This window comes from Penicillium canescens (genome assembly GCF_028828765.1).
Source record: "Penicillium canescens strain IBT 15451 chromosome Unknown utg000006l_segment0_segment0, whole genome shotgun sequence".
In the NCBI taxonomy this organism is placed as follows: domain Eukaryota; kingdom Fungi; phylum Ascomycota; class Eurotiomycetes; order Eurotiales; family Aspergillaceae; genus Penicillium; species Penicillium canescens.
In genome coordinates, this window is record NW_026703968.1 from 1,063,398 (window position 1) to 1,076,616 (window position 13,219).

At 49.4% G+C, this 13,219-nt stretch overlaps 7 protein-coding genes across 7 annotated transcripts; 4 read left to right on the forward strand and 3 right to left on the reverse strand.

The window, feature by feature from the left end:
• Window positions 1–206: 206 nt before the first annotated feature.
• Window positions 207–1,588, forward strand: N7446_009352 (epoxide hydrolase family protein; the record flags this gene model as incomplete). Its single annotated transcript, XM_058518097.1, has 3 exons — window positions 207–443; window positions 506–1,366; window positions 1,427–1,588. 3 exons carry the CDS (start codon window positions 207–209, stop codon window positions 1,586–1,588), a joined length of 1,260 nt encoding a protein of 419 aa, XP_058368885.1.
• Window positions 1,589–1,771: 183 nt separating this feature from the next.
• On the reverse strand, window positions 1,772–3,940 carry N7446_009353 (Zn(II)2Cys6 transcription factor; the record flags this gene model as incomplete). The annotated part of the gene is made up of 8 exons (XM_058518098.1): window positions 1,772–2,030; window positions 2,106–2,164; window positions 2,221–2,324; window positions 2,372–2,531; window positions 2,651–2,706; window positions 2,763–3,725; window positions 3,782–3,810; window positions 3,864–3,940. 8 exons carry the CDS (start codon window positions 3,938–3,940, stop codon window positions 1,772–1,774), a joined length of 1,707 nt encoding a protein of 568 aa, XP_058368886.1.
• An 845-nt stretch (window positions 3,941–4,785) lies between these two features.
• On the forward strand, window positions 4,786–5,196 carry N7446_009354 (uncharacterized protein; the record flags this gene model as incomplete). The annotated part of the gene is made up of 1 exon (XM_058518099.1): window positions 4,786–5,196. The coding sequence occupies one exon, from the start codon at window positions 4,786–4,788 to the stop codon at window positions 5,194–5,196; it is 411 nt and encodes a 136-aa protein (XP_058368887.1).
• Window positions 5,197–5,900: 704 nt separating this feature from the next.
• On the forward strand, window positions 5,901–7,228 carry N7446_009355 (zinc-binding alcohol dehydrogenase family protein; the record flags this gene model as incomplete). Its single annotated transcript, XM_058518100.1, has 5 exons — window positions 5,901–6,051; window positions 6,152–6,286; window positions 6,344–6,553; window positions 6,615–6,985; window positions 7,046–7,228. The coding sequence occupies 5 exons, from the start codon at window positions 5,901–5,903 to the stop codon at window positions 7,226–7,228; spliced, it is 1,050 nt and encodes a 349-aa protein (XP_058368888.1).
• A 1,272-nt stretch (window positions 7,229–8,500) lies between these two features.
• Window positions 8,501–10,220, reverse strand: N7446_009356 (FAD-binding oxidoreductase; the record flags this gene model as incomplete). The annotated part of the gene is made up of 4 exons (XM_058518101.1): window positions 8,501–9,133; window positions 9,201–9,598; window positions 9,693–9,909; window positions 9,963–10,220. 4 exons carry the CDS (start codon window positions 10,218–10,220, stop codon window positions 8,501–8,503), a joined length of 1,506 nt encoding a protein of 501 aa, XP_058368889.1.
• Window positions 10,221–10,227: 7 nt separating this feature from the next.
• Window positions 10,228–10,651, forward strand: N7446_009357 (uncharacterized protein; the record flags this gene model as incomplete). Its single annotated transcript, XM_058518102.1, has 2 exons — window positions 10,228–10,313; window positions 10,393–10,651. The coding sequence occupies 2 exons, from the start codon at window positions 10,228–10,230 to the stop codon at window positions 10,649–10,651; spliced, it is 345 nt and encodes a 114-aa protein (XP_058368890.1).
• A 1,786-nt stretch (window positions 10,652–12,437) lies between these two features.
• N7446_009358 (uncharacterized protein) lies at window positions 12,438–13,169 on the reverse strand (the record flags this gene model as incomplete). The annotated part of the gene is made up of 1 exon (XM_058518103.1): window positions 12,438–13,169. The coding sequence occupies one exon, from the start codon at window positions 13,167–13,169 to the stop codon at window positions 12,438–12,440; it is 732 nt and encodes a 243-aa protein (XP_058368891.1).
• Window positions 13,170–13,219: the final 50 nt, after the last annotated feature.

The following is a 13,219-nucleotide window of genomic DNA, read 5'->3' on the forward strand; positions in this document are numbered from 1 at the left end:
AAGAGGCAAGTTTAAGACAACCATGACGATGGGCATGGATTCTTTCTCTATAGCCCGCCCCACTGGGGTACATAACTCCAGAGAACCTCTTCGACTCCAGCATCTTAACAGGCTTTCAATTGTACGGAGTCTACTAAAGGTACGATATAGGTGCGGCACTGCGACTATCACTACCAGTGTAACCAGAATACTCCTTCCTTTCCAGCATGGTACTCCAATCGCCAATTCCCCTCGACCAGTTGAAATTCAATGTCCCAGTGCCTTACGAGCTGCACGTGGACCGGGAGCTGTTGAAAATCACCAAGCAGAAGCTGGCTTTAGCTCGCTATCCCGAAGAGCAGTCTGATTTTAACGAAAACAATTGGGCCCAAGGCGCTAAGGTCTCTCGCGTGAAACAGCTTGCGGAGCACTGGAAGAGTAAGTACGACTGGGACACACAGGAGGTAAGCAACGACCATTGCAGTCTTTGTAGTGTCATTTTAACATCGATCTAATTCTTCCTCAGAAAATCCTGAACGATGCTTTCAACCACTTCATTGTGAAGCTTAATGTCCCGGGATATGGCACTCTTGTGCTTCACTATACTCACGCGCGTGCCTCCAGCAGCAAAGCAATCCCTCTCCTGTTCTCCCACGGCTGGCCAGGATCGTTTGTTGAGGCACGCCGAGTTGTTGAGCCACTGAGCAACCCAAAGGACGCTAAGGACCCTGCTTTCCATGTTGTTGCACCATCTATACCCGGATTTGGGTTTTCCCCTGCGCCGACCAAATCTGGAGTTGGACCGAATGTTGTCGCGCGCGCCTACAAAATCCTGATGACAGAAGTCTTGGGCTATCCGAAGTTTGTCACGCAGGGAGGAGATTTCGGATCTTTCATCACCCGCTCTTTGGCCATACAATATCCGGATCTAGTCAGAGCTCAGCATCTGAACATGTTCCCAGTGCCTCCGCCAACCCTCTTTTCGGCTCCCGCCGCGTACATCCGCTGGTGCTTTTCGGCATTTACATACTCGGCATTTGAGCACAAGGCACTTCAGGTTCGGTGGAACTTTGAGCAAGATCAGAGTGGCTACCTCGAGCAACAAAAAACCAGGCCTCAAACCCTTGGCTTTGCTCTGGGTGACTCACCTGTCGGATTGCTTGCCTGGTTTGTGGAGAAGATTCACGATTGGGCCGATGTGTACAATGCGTTCAGCGACGACGACATCATCACACTTGTTATGATGCACTGGGTACAAGGTGTGACTCCTGCTCTGCGCTTCTACCGGGAGGCGTTTGGCCGTGGCATGCACGAGGCTGAAAAGACGTTCGAGACGTATGTGTCTGCTCCCACTGGCGTGAGCATGTATGCAAAGGAGCAACTCCACGTAAGAAAGTCCCAAAGTCCACCTAATTGTTTTCAAGGTATTCTAACACAGTTGTGACAGTGCCCCCGGGATTGGGCCAATCAGGCTGCTAACATACAATTTTGGCGAGAGTACGAGAAGGGTGGTCATTTCTCGTCCTTGGAGTGCCCTGATTTGTTCGTGAAAGATGTTCAAGAGTTCTTCTCGTCAAAGGCTGTTCTCAGTTCGTGGGTTCGCACTTGAGGCTGCGATTACTGCGAGGAACCTATATTTGAACTCGAAATATCAATCGGATGGGAAATAGAATTGGCGTTCAATCGCAGAGTAAGGGGGGATTCGCCTTTTTAGGGCTCGAATAGATGTAGAAGCCCACCACTGGCAAAATGACATTAATTTACATAGATTGTTGTTCCAATCCATGCTGTTTCACACAAATCCCCAAAGCATTCTTAGCTCAGCGGCCCGATCCGAGGTCTTCCAGCCCGTCTCACGCTCAATTCTAGCTAGATGTTTTAATAATAGGATTTTTTCAGAACAGAACTCATCAAAATCGTGATTTTCAGCGGCCGACGGTGCATCACCTGGAGACACGGACAGAGTATCCCGGACGGATGGGGAGGCTACGGAACTTCCAAATACTGTCCCGGCGATGAACAACGGTTGAAGCTGATTAACCCAGTTGGCACTTGATATAGGAGAAGTATTAGCCTGGTTGTTTTTGCCTACTATAAAGGTCTAGGAATATTGCAGCTCAACATACTGAGACGGGTTTGAAATGGAGATTCCGACCAGTTCCCGTGCGTGCCAGATAATATTACCCTGAGACCTAGTGAGCTAAAAAAATCAATGAATTTCAAGAGCAGAAATTGACTCACAGTTTCTTCTTTAAAAGATGCATATAGATGTTCCGGTCCCTGTGTAACGAGGCCGGTCTGTAGAAGCAGCATACAGCCTGAATGGTAGAATGTATTGCCGCAGTCTAGAAAGTCAGCCGCAGTTTCGTTGGTCAATGAGGTAAGACCTTACTAGGAGCAGATCTTATATATAGCGCTTCTGGAAAAACCTTTGTGGGAGGAAATCTCTTAGAAGCGGACAGACCTCTGATGGTCGCAGCTGGTACCACCTCTGCATTTCGTTCCAAAGGGTGCAAATGGAGGCTTTTAATCCAGCTGCCCTCATTTCCCTTCTAGATTGCTGGGAAGTTGAGAGAATATTCACAATCTTAGCGAATATTAAGATCGCAAGATTGCAATAGTCATCCAAGTCTCCGTTGGCTAGAACATAATCAATACACATATTGTCTACCCAAGACTCTGTTGGGATTAACGTCGCTTTGCCGCTATTGAAGGCTGCCCATACGTCTTTTACGATCGCAATCAGCCATTGGCTCGCGTCTGACGTTCATGAGACTACTCACCAATTCGAGCGAAGGCCCAGAAGCTCGCCTTCACTATACCTTCGCTAGACCCGTTCCATCTTTGGGCCCGCAGAAATCCCGCACAGCCTTTCAAGTGCCGTCTCCATTCTTCGACTCGCGAGGCCATCATTTCGTAAACGCAGAGAAGAGTACAAGTAGCCAAAATGGACGTGTCGGCTCGAACGGGGTCTTGGCCGAGGAGCAACTGAATAGTAAACTGGTAAAGCTCTAATGTCACGGGCCGTTGTCGCATAAGAACATAATCTAGCTGGCGGGAGGCGAGTGATAGCGCAGCAGCGACAAATGAGGATGATTTCATCATCTCGTGAATGCTTTTCACGGTGAAGTGCATTTGGGAGTCAGTTGTCTCGCACCAGGTACCCGTCTCCCGTATAAAAGCGGAAATAAGTTGAAATTTTTCCCCATCTGTGACTGGAAATTGTGGCACTGGTTGCGGGGTTGCGTCCTTTGATCTTGCCTGGCCTAGCAAGAAAGGGTATAGATGAGTTTGTGTATCCGTCGCCGTAGGCCCGGACACTGAATGAAATTGCTGGGACTGAATGAGCGGGGGTAGATCATGGTTACCGCTTGGGCTTGCTGGTATGTCAGAAGCCGGCAGGTTTCGCTGTGTAAAAAGATCGGCAATGCTCAATTCTCCAGAAATCGGCTGTGAGGGTGGGCGAGAGACATGGCTAGGTGAAGATTCATCTTGAGCTGGAAGGTGAGGCCCGCAGGAAGGGTGATCAGGTGTCGAGTATCCATCGATGATGATGTTGGTCTCATCAACGAATTGCTGATGCCGACTCGAGCTCCTCCCTCGCCCTTCCTCTACTTCACGCAATGAAGCCGCTTCACAACGTGACAAACTAATTGCACGCGAGGGATGGAACGATGCCTTAAGTCCCCATCGACAGACTTGGCCTCGCACTTCACAACCACGGCATCGTGGTCGTGCCCCATCGCCTGCATGGTATCAGCCCTTGCCACACTTTAACAAAATGTGAATAGATCAGACTTGCATTTGCGACGGCGGCTGCGACACTGAATGCTATATCCCCTCGTCAATACTTGGTCTCTAAGGAAGCAGGCCAAAAAGCTCACCAGCCGGTTCTAGTCCTTTTCCGGACTGGGCGATAACTCGCACCTATCTCATCTCCACTATCCGGGGAAGACACCATGGCACAATGCTTACAGTTGAAATGCAGGGGATGTTGAACGTAGGATATGTCGATGCGCAGGCGACGAGAAACCAAGGGCCGGGCGGACGTGCCCGCTCGGACGAGGGAAAGTGGAAGCGCCGTTACCTTACATAAACACCACAGCGTGATGACGTAAAGCTTCCCTGTGTTCCCAGATTCCCACCAAGTACTTTCGCTGAAACAGGAAGAAGATTGCTCAGAGCAAGAAGTATTTGGCCGAAAAGCGGCGAAGGCTCGATTTGTCAATGAGACACGGAATAAGAAAGTCTGCCATATGGGCGATTGATGCTGATGCTTAGTCCCATGATCATTGCGAATGACTGATACACATGTACGTAATAAGTGGAAAGATGTACATATGTAGAGAGATGATTTCAGCGTGAGTAAGCTGTAAGCCCAACGTGGTTGTAGTCGCTCTTTCTCGACTCGGTACATAGAAATGCCTTACGAGGATTTCACATCCACCACAATCAAACGACTGTTCAATTCTAGAGCCTCAACAAAATGACATTGAGACCTGTTCCGTTTATGAAAAAGGCAATCCCAGTCATCCAAGCCCTGAAACCCCCTCCCGACTAGTAATTCGGAGTCAGTCATTGTGATAACCATCCGATGCACAGAGGAACTCGGAGCCTGGGGATTGTTCCGCGTCCTACATTTGAAATAGGTCGCAAAGACTGCAAACTACAGAATGTGCCTAAGTTCTATCTTCTCCCATACTAGGTAAAGAAGCCGAAAGCAAGAAGCGAAGGGAGTATCTGGCTACCTTCATATAGTTCAAATCTTAGCGATGATCGACAGGGCCCTTCACCGCCGTAAGGGTTATGGAAGCTTCCCCCGGAAGTGCCAAGCGACCATTCCCCGAGAGAACCGAGGAGCTCTCGGGCAAGCCTCTCAATATCTTTAATGGCTCTAATAGCGGAACTTGTAAGGCCCTCGCCTACCGGCTCGCCGACGATGCCCAAGCACATGGATTCAACGCGAGGAGAGTGGATTCTCTCGATATCGCTAAAGACGCGTTGCCCAAGGACCAACCCATTGTCATTGTCAACTCTTCTTACAAAGGTCAGGCTCCGGACAATGTAGCTCACTTCGTGAGTTGGCTCCAAAGCGTGGCCGGAAAAGAGGCGGCAGGGTTGGCCTACTCGGTCTTCGGTGTCGGAAATCGAGATTGGGGACGGACGTTTCACAGAAAGTCAAGAAATAGCCAGAAAGCGGTAAAGCAGATTCTTTAGACTAAAGACTGAGTGACAGAGCCTGAGAGGTTAGCTCTTGCCTCTCAATAGTAGGTCGCTGCCTGCATTGAACTAACGGAAAATGATGTCGCAAGGTTTCACGTCCCGACCGTTCATTGAGAATTGGAGCTCCAGGGGTCTTGGAATTACTCTTTTGCTAAAGCCAGTTGATACATTGTGTCCTAGTGCATTAGTACATACTGGATGTCCACAGAACAGCCGAACTACGTTCCTTCAGCGATTTATTCATCAGAGCTGATACGCGACGCCCTAAAGTTCAACCGGAGGCAAAACCTACTTGATTCAGAAGCCCCACTAGCGAGGTCAAACAAGTCCATGGCTATGCCTGCTTTCAAAAGTTGGTAACAGTGCAACCGCCATCAAATCTTTTCTACCTGCCCTGGGTACATCTTTGCCATGCCACAAACGGTACAATCGCAACCAAATGCGCTTCCACCTGCCCTCGGATACTTTCAAGGGTCCCACCTGGCACTTTCCATGCCATCCCTTTGCTTATAAATTGTAGCTTACAAATTGTCGACGACCTCAAAAGCAGCTCCCTTGTGTCGATGATATCGAACATACCTCAAGAGTGACAATATTTAAGGTGACTCGGTGCTCATTCTACAACTCTGGTCCTTACTGGCATTGCAACGAATCACAACTGATAGATTAGGTTCAGGCAGAGCTTTAATACCCCCACAATGGCCATTGACTCCAAGATGACAGCCTTAGTTAACCGTGGATCTGCCGAGCAGTCCCCGCGCTTGTCCAAAGAAGAGATCGACGTTCCAGTTCCTGTTGGTCATCAAATCCTCGTGAAGATTTCTCACGTTGCGCAGAATCCGACTGATGGTAAGTAGTGAAGTCTTGTTCCATGCTTTTTAATTTAAAGTCATTGCGCATGATATCGTTATAGCATCGTCAATCCATCTTCAAAGCTGATTGTATACAGTCCAGAGCCTTGATGGTAATGCGTTTGGAGATGGTGCTGTGCTCGGCTGTGACTTCGTAGGGGAATGTGTTGAGCTCGGCAGCTCCGTCAGACGTTATAAGAAAGGCGATATCCTAGCGGGCTTGATCTGGGGTGGTAAGTTAACTGCTGCGCGATTAATGCCCAGACATGTTGACATATCTATTATCCTAGGCGAGATTAAGGGTCTGGGTGCTTACAGCCAATACACCTTGGCAGACGAGAGAATCTCGTTTCCACTATCGTCAACCGTCTCTCCAGAACACGCAAGTACTGTTCCTTTGGCAGCAGCAACCGCTTGGTTGGCCTTGTACTCCAAGGGCTCTCTGGCTATCGATCGGGAGCAAGACAAAGGCAGTAGCGTTTTGGTTTGGGGTGGTAGTTGTAAGTCACGTCGAACCCTAGTTCATCAACCTCCAGTGATTTTTTTAACTCATTATAATAGCCAGTGTTGGGTTGTACGCCATCCAGGTAGCTTCTATGTATGGCATGAAAGTTATCACTACTTGCAGCCCAAAGCATGCAGATCTAGTGCGCTCGTATGGTGCCCGTCATGTCTTCGACTATAAGGATGAAGACGTGGTTGGCAAGATCAAAGGCGTGGCTCCTACACTCAGATACGCCTTTGATACGATCGGCAATACTACCTCTTCGCCTACTGCCTCGCAGGCCCTGCAAGATGGGGTCGGCAACGTATGTACTGTACGACCAGGCAAGGCTAACACTGAGAATGTGGCCCGAGGGACTCACGTCACGGATGTGTTGGTGTGGACTGCATTTCTCAAGGACCATGCATATGGAACGTTCAAGTGGCCAGTAAGCCGTAAAACTATTGGTATATAAAGTTTCTGGTGAGCTAATGTGTCGTCTTCCTAGGCCTCCAAAGAGGACCATGAGCTGTCATCGGAGTTGTTCGAGAAGCTTCCTGCTTGGTTGGAGAAAGGAACCCTCAAGCCCAGTCATCCCAAATCTTATCAGGGCCTGGGATCAGTGCCTAAGGGATTTCAAGAGTATAGAGATGGGAAGATCTCGGCGTACAAGATTGTTTATACACTCTAGAACATGCAGCACCCCGAGGCCAGTAAGTGGATTAACACACTTTTGAAACTGGTGTGCTGCATGCGCGGGATATTGAGCTCAAAGAAGTGTTGTTGATTGTCCAAATCTAGATCAAACGTTAAGTTATCCCAGGAAGCGTGTTCACGGATAGTAAAGAATAGAACAGTAACATACGCGAGACTTTTGCACCGAGCAATGCTAATCCGTCAAGGAATGATTGTTTTAACCTGTATTCGGACAACCTGGCCAAAGCAGTTAGTCCAAACGAGTGGCGCCTCCACCGAACAGCTGTTGGTCAGGTGCTTGTGTTCACCCTCCAAGCACTGGCCGCCGAAGCTATGTCTCAAGAGTGGCATGATGCGGCACATGACAAGCTTAAATCCTGGGAGGTCGAATACCTGGACGTGTTGAGAAAAGTTCCCGAAACTCTTCGTAAAGATCCGTCGGCCTCCAATTATCGACCCTCGCACTGAAAACTAAAGCCGAAGACATAATACACGATCCCGTGCTCGCTGCCAACCAGGCATTCGTCGACGGAACGCGGCGGAAATGAAGTTCTATTAGGACATGTAGTCAATTCATGACCTTAATTCCACATACGCTGCACGCCGGTAAGGCTCTCGTACGTTAGGGTTTCCAGTTTACTATGTAAGAAAAAAGCGGGACCCCCCTATACCCTAGTACACGAACGAGCGAGCCGTCGCTCGAATTGCTTATCGCCTGATTGGCCGAGCTGGGTGCTTACCTTGTGCGTGCTCCTGTCCCCTTTCGGTACGTTCCCGGTACATCTAATGGTAGCACGGCATCCGCTACTCTATATATCATAATTCCTTCTTTTCATGGCCCGTGTAGGATTAGTGGCGGCGCCCTTCACCAGTATTGTTCTGGTTCCTCAAGAATGGTCAACCACTATACAGTATAATGTAGAGACAATTCAAGCCGGGGCAAAATACATTTTAGCTTCTAGAGACATAGTTAACCGGCTACAGATGGCCCAACAGCACATGATTCTGAGCGTCAATATGAATTATCAACTCCAATCAAATTTGAGAAGGCATTTTCCACGCTAACTCTCCAGCCAACAGGAGGTTTATCACTGACCAGTACCGATGCTGCGTTTCTCGAAAGTGTGAAGCATCTTTGATCATCGGAAAGCCTGCAATATCATCCACGACCAAACCTAGAGGCTGAAAAAGGAGATGAGTCTATATATCTATATTCCGGCTCTTTTCCCTTTCCTCCCAGACCATCACGATTATTTCATCTTCGCCCTCAAGCTGCGAGGGAAGCATAGAATCCAAACTTGTTGTAAGGATCAAACTTGGCCTTGATGGCCTGGAGCTTCTCGATGCGGTCAACATCACGGCCGTATACCTGCGGAAGCTCCTCGCCGCCTATGGCGTAGTTGACGTAAGAGTGAGCAATCTCACCGTTGCGGCTGGCAACTTGGAGTCTCTCCCCGAAATCGCGGGCAACGGTGAGGTCAGTCTCGTTATTACCGGACCAGAACAGGAAGGCAGCCAACATGTTGTGCTTGTTGCGCTCTTCCGGTGCGACAGCGTTCAAGTCATCGGGAAAGTCGCGGACACCCTTGCGACCATAGGACTCGAAGATGAAGGTGGAGGTGTTGTAGGTTTCAATGGCGACAAGGTCAGCGAAGATGTTGTAACTTTCGCGCATGGCTGGGGGGTCCCAGCGGACGATGGAGTTGACGTAGCCGGCCCAATTCTGACTCGGGACACAGACCCGGTCGTCACGACCGAAGTTGGTGATGTCGAAGAGTTTGTTCCAATAGATATCGGTAATGGTCTCCTCGTGGATGGGCCCGATGGCACGGTAGGCCTCAATGTACTGGGGAGCGGCGGTGTCGTAGCCCTGGTAGATGAGATCCATGACGAGAACAGGCTGGAGCATTGTTAGCAAGTGCTGCTAGATGTGACCTGCGGCAACAAAGACGACGCTATGTACTCACCTTCTCAGCGTTGATCTCAGGCAAGTTGCGGTAGTAACCGTTCAGGACAACCAGGCCGGGGTCGGCAATGGTGTCCTCGAGCTCGTTCCAGGCTTCGAAGTACTCTTCAATCTTATCGGCCTCATAGACGAGGGTCATAAATGTCCATGGATCCGGTTGGATGTCGTAAGCCTTGACCTCGAACTCGAGGACAATACCCAAGTTATGACCAGCACCACGAAGGCCCCAGAAGAGATCTTCGTTTTCAGTGGCCGAGGCGGTGACAACGGTTCCGTCGTGAAGAGCGACCTTGGCCGAGACCAAGTTGTCAGCAGCGAAACCGTGATCACCCTGGAGCACGCTGTGACCCCCACCAAGGAGAGGACCCATGATGGAGACACACTCGCAAAGACCGTGGACTAGGAAAAACAAGCTTGTCAGTTGATCGCTCTTGGCTTGCTTGTGCGGGATTCACATGAAAGGGGATTCACATGAAAGGGCATGGGAGATTACCGGCTTGCTTTCCATACGGATACAGAGCCTGGACGACTTCATATTGAATAACACCACCGCCGGCATATGCGGTGTCATTGTTGGGTCCAAGACCGACGTGGTTGAGGCCACGCATGCGAATCTGAATTCCGCCTTGGATCTTGCTGATATCGTCGGTCCAACCGTGGGTGCCGGTGACAGCCAGGAACGGGACTCCGATCTCATTAGCGACTTTGATCTGTGAAAGAGTCAGGAAACGTTCCTTTTCTTCTTGAACAGCTCGTCATGTACCGTATTCACGACGTCGTCTTCGGCAGCTACGTCGACAACGGCGAGATAGCCCGGGTTGACGCGGGGGGCAGCAGCACGATGTGTAACATCATACCATTTCTCGGAGTCGGGAAAGACAATCGTGGCATTCGCTGAGAGCTGAGGCGTGAGCAGTTCCCTGATCTGGGCTAACTTGGCCTCGGCAGTGCCATTGGAATGCACTGCGGCCTGGACGGCAATGCCGCAGAAGCCAGTTGCCAGGATACTCAAGAAGATCATATTTTGAATGATTGTAGCTGGTGTTGCTCGGGCTGATCTAGTCAGGGAGCTGCTGGATGGCAACGAGAGCGGCCTGTCTGGAAGAGCAGAAAGGTGAGATGAGACTGGCGGAACAGTGGATCTTTATACATTTCGAAGGCCGTGGGTAAACTTATCAACTGTCTTTTACAAGTCCAGCTCTTGGTGGCATATCCCAGCAAACTCTTCGGTCCGATCCACTGAAGCTCTCATGCCGCCATGTCTGGATGAAAAGCATTCGCCGACACAACAGTCCCGCTTTCGTTCGCGACAAATCTTACGGCGCTTCGAGTTGCCATTTCTTCGCAGACTATACTGCATCCAGCATCGCCAGCAACGCTCAACAGAGTTTGCAGTGGAGACTCAGCATGGTCGTATCTTATCTGAGGCTTCTCGAGCTTCTTGCGATGTAGAACGTGCCCGAACCCATGCATAGCGGCTCAGGGGGTCAGCACCATGTTCCCATAACCGATTAGCAAGAGCTGGAAAGTGGCCCCCTTATCTGCAGAAAGGGCGGCCTAAGCAATTACCATCTACAGTGATGTTGCAAAAGAAGAGTGAACTTGTGGATCCCATTTCCTTTTATAAGCATAAAAGGCGCGATGTGTGATGGAGAGGGGCACTTTCTGTAAGTTATATACGAAAAGTCACGACGGCGTGGTCGCTAATGCAGTCGATGTGAACCACTAAGATAGGCATTGGTTAGAATGGGCTCGGCTAGCCCGACCTAGTCTGTTCCCGCGGTAAATACGGACTCAACCGTATATAGAGTAGTAGCCGTATACCCTAGTCTAATACTATATACTGTAGTGGTGGAACCCATGACTGTAGCGTATTATTGGCCTGAGGTACCGCAAATGACCCAGGAAGCTTGCATGCAGTCTTCTCCTTCCAGAGGCAGCATTCTACCATCATCAATATGACTACAGTTTTCCCACCAGATTCATCATTCATGATATAATCTCAAGATCAGTACTATAGTCACTTCCTGAGACTACTCTCTACGCCTACGGTGGGCATGGGAGTGGTTGGTTGTCTTCTCTCCATTGATATCGACCCGTCTGCTATGTCAGACTGCCATCGAGCCATCCCCATTTCAATAGTTTATTATAATAAAAATTGGTTTCTTAGTCCTTAACATATTTTTTAACTTTAATATCGGTTATTAAGGATAATAACTAAGATATTTATCTACCTCCTCTACCTATAAATCCCGGGCTAAGGAGATTTTATCTACTCTAAAGCCCCTAGGCTTAGATAGATTAGATAATATAATATATTTAGTAAAAATACTATAGAAGGCGACTTAGAATAAAGTAACTTAACTATAACTAATATATCCTATAATAAAACTTTAGATAGGGACTAGAACGTACTAAGTTCGGAGCATTTAATACCCCTTATTAAGATAGACTACGACTCCGTAAAATATAGAATTTAGTATATAGATACTAGAGATAACTAAAGCTTAGAAGCATTATATATTAACGAATTTTTTTATTTTATTTATTTTGCTTATCTTAATCTCGAGTCTATAGGAGAATTTACCTTAAAATATATTATTCCGTTAGCTACTAGAGCTATTAAGAGACTAACCTTAAGGCGTATACCTCTAGCTGTACGCCGTATAATATCGAGACCACTAGTAGGACGTAAGGCTCTAATTATATAGTCTAATTAAGCTAGTATATATAAAACGAAAGATATATAATAGAAACTATATTACCTCTTCTAGTCTAAGTAAGGCTCTAGCATTAAATACTAAAAGCTATTAGAAGCTCCTAATCCTATATAACCCTTATAATTAAAGTTGAACTTTTATTCGAAGGAAGCAAGGAATTAGACGCAAATTATCCGGTTCGGTTATCGTGATTGTAGAGAATATCATTTTGTCGCTTTCGGGTCTGCCAATGTATTGAGGTTACGTCTATGATACTTCTGAGAGACAACCACCGTTGAGCACTCAACGCGACCGGTTAAGCGACCGTCTAAAAAGTGCATCTCTGAAGGTTCAACGGAGTCCAACCGTCGCAAGGATAAGATAAATGATGCTCGAATACCGCCACTCCTGCTGCGAGAGGCTCATAGGCGTTTCCAGCTTTTCAACGTTGAACACCAACTTTGCGGCATGTGTACCCTTTGCAATCGATACAACTGTTCACGGGGACCGGGCCTAGGTTATTTCCGGATCAGCGGCCTTTAATCAACGGCTTCCAACCACGACGAGTTTCCCGTCACCTCCGCCAGTTCGCGGCGCGCGCGGTTCCCCGGGTTTGCGGCCGTGAGACGGCGCATCGCATCGGTGGCCGCCAGCTCGTCGACCCGATACAGGGCAACGGCGAGCAGGGCTAGTTGGAGGCCGAGGTCGAAGGAGATGTGGTCGTCGGTGGCAATGCGGTGGATACCTCGGTCGAGGGTGGACCGGATGTTGCCCTGGCAGGCGTCAATGATCTGGCCATACAGGAGCCGTCCGATATGCCGGTCGAACTGGACCTGATCTGCGATGGCAAGGAGGGCGCGGGCGGCGTCGATGCGCAGGTCTGCGGTACCACGTTCATCAACCATGTACTCGCTCGCGCTGACCGCGTCCGCGAGCTGGCCGAAGGTATCGTCCTGCGAGAAGAACCGGTCGTGAGATCGCCCGCGCCAGACCACCTCGTCCGGTGCCACGGCCGCGGCAATCACCGCCTGGTAGCCAGCAGGATCTGCCCAGCTGGTTAGCGCAACGCAGGCCAGCAGGCGCTCGGCCGGATCGGCCGACGCGTCCTGCAGGATGGCGAGCAGGGCGGGAGTGCGTTCAGCGTAGCCACCGTCCAGCGCGTCTGCGATCACGTCGTCCGGGTCAGCGGGGTCGCCGTTGAAGTCGGTGAACAGCAGGGCGTGCATCTCGGGACTGGGCTGCCAGCTGTCCGGGTGCGGGGTGTCGGCCATGTCTATGTTCTTCTTCCTACGAGCCCGCGGTCGGGAACTAGAAAACAGAT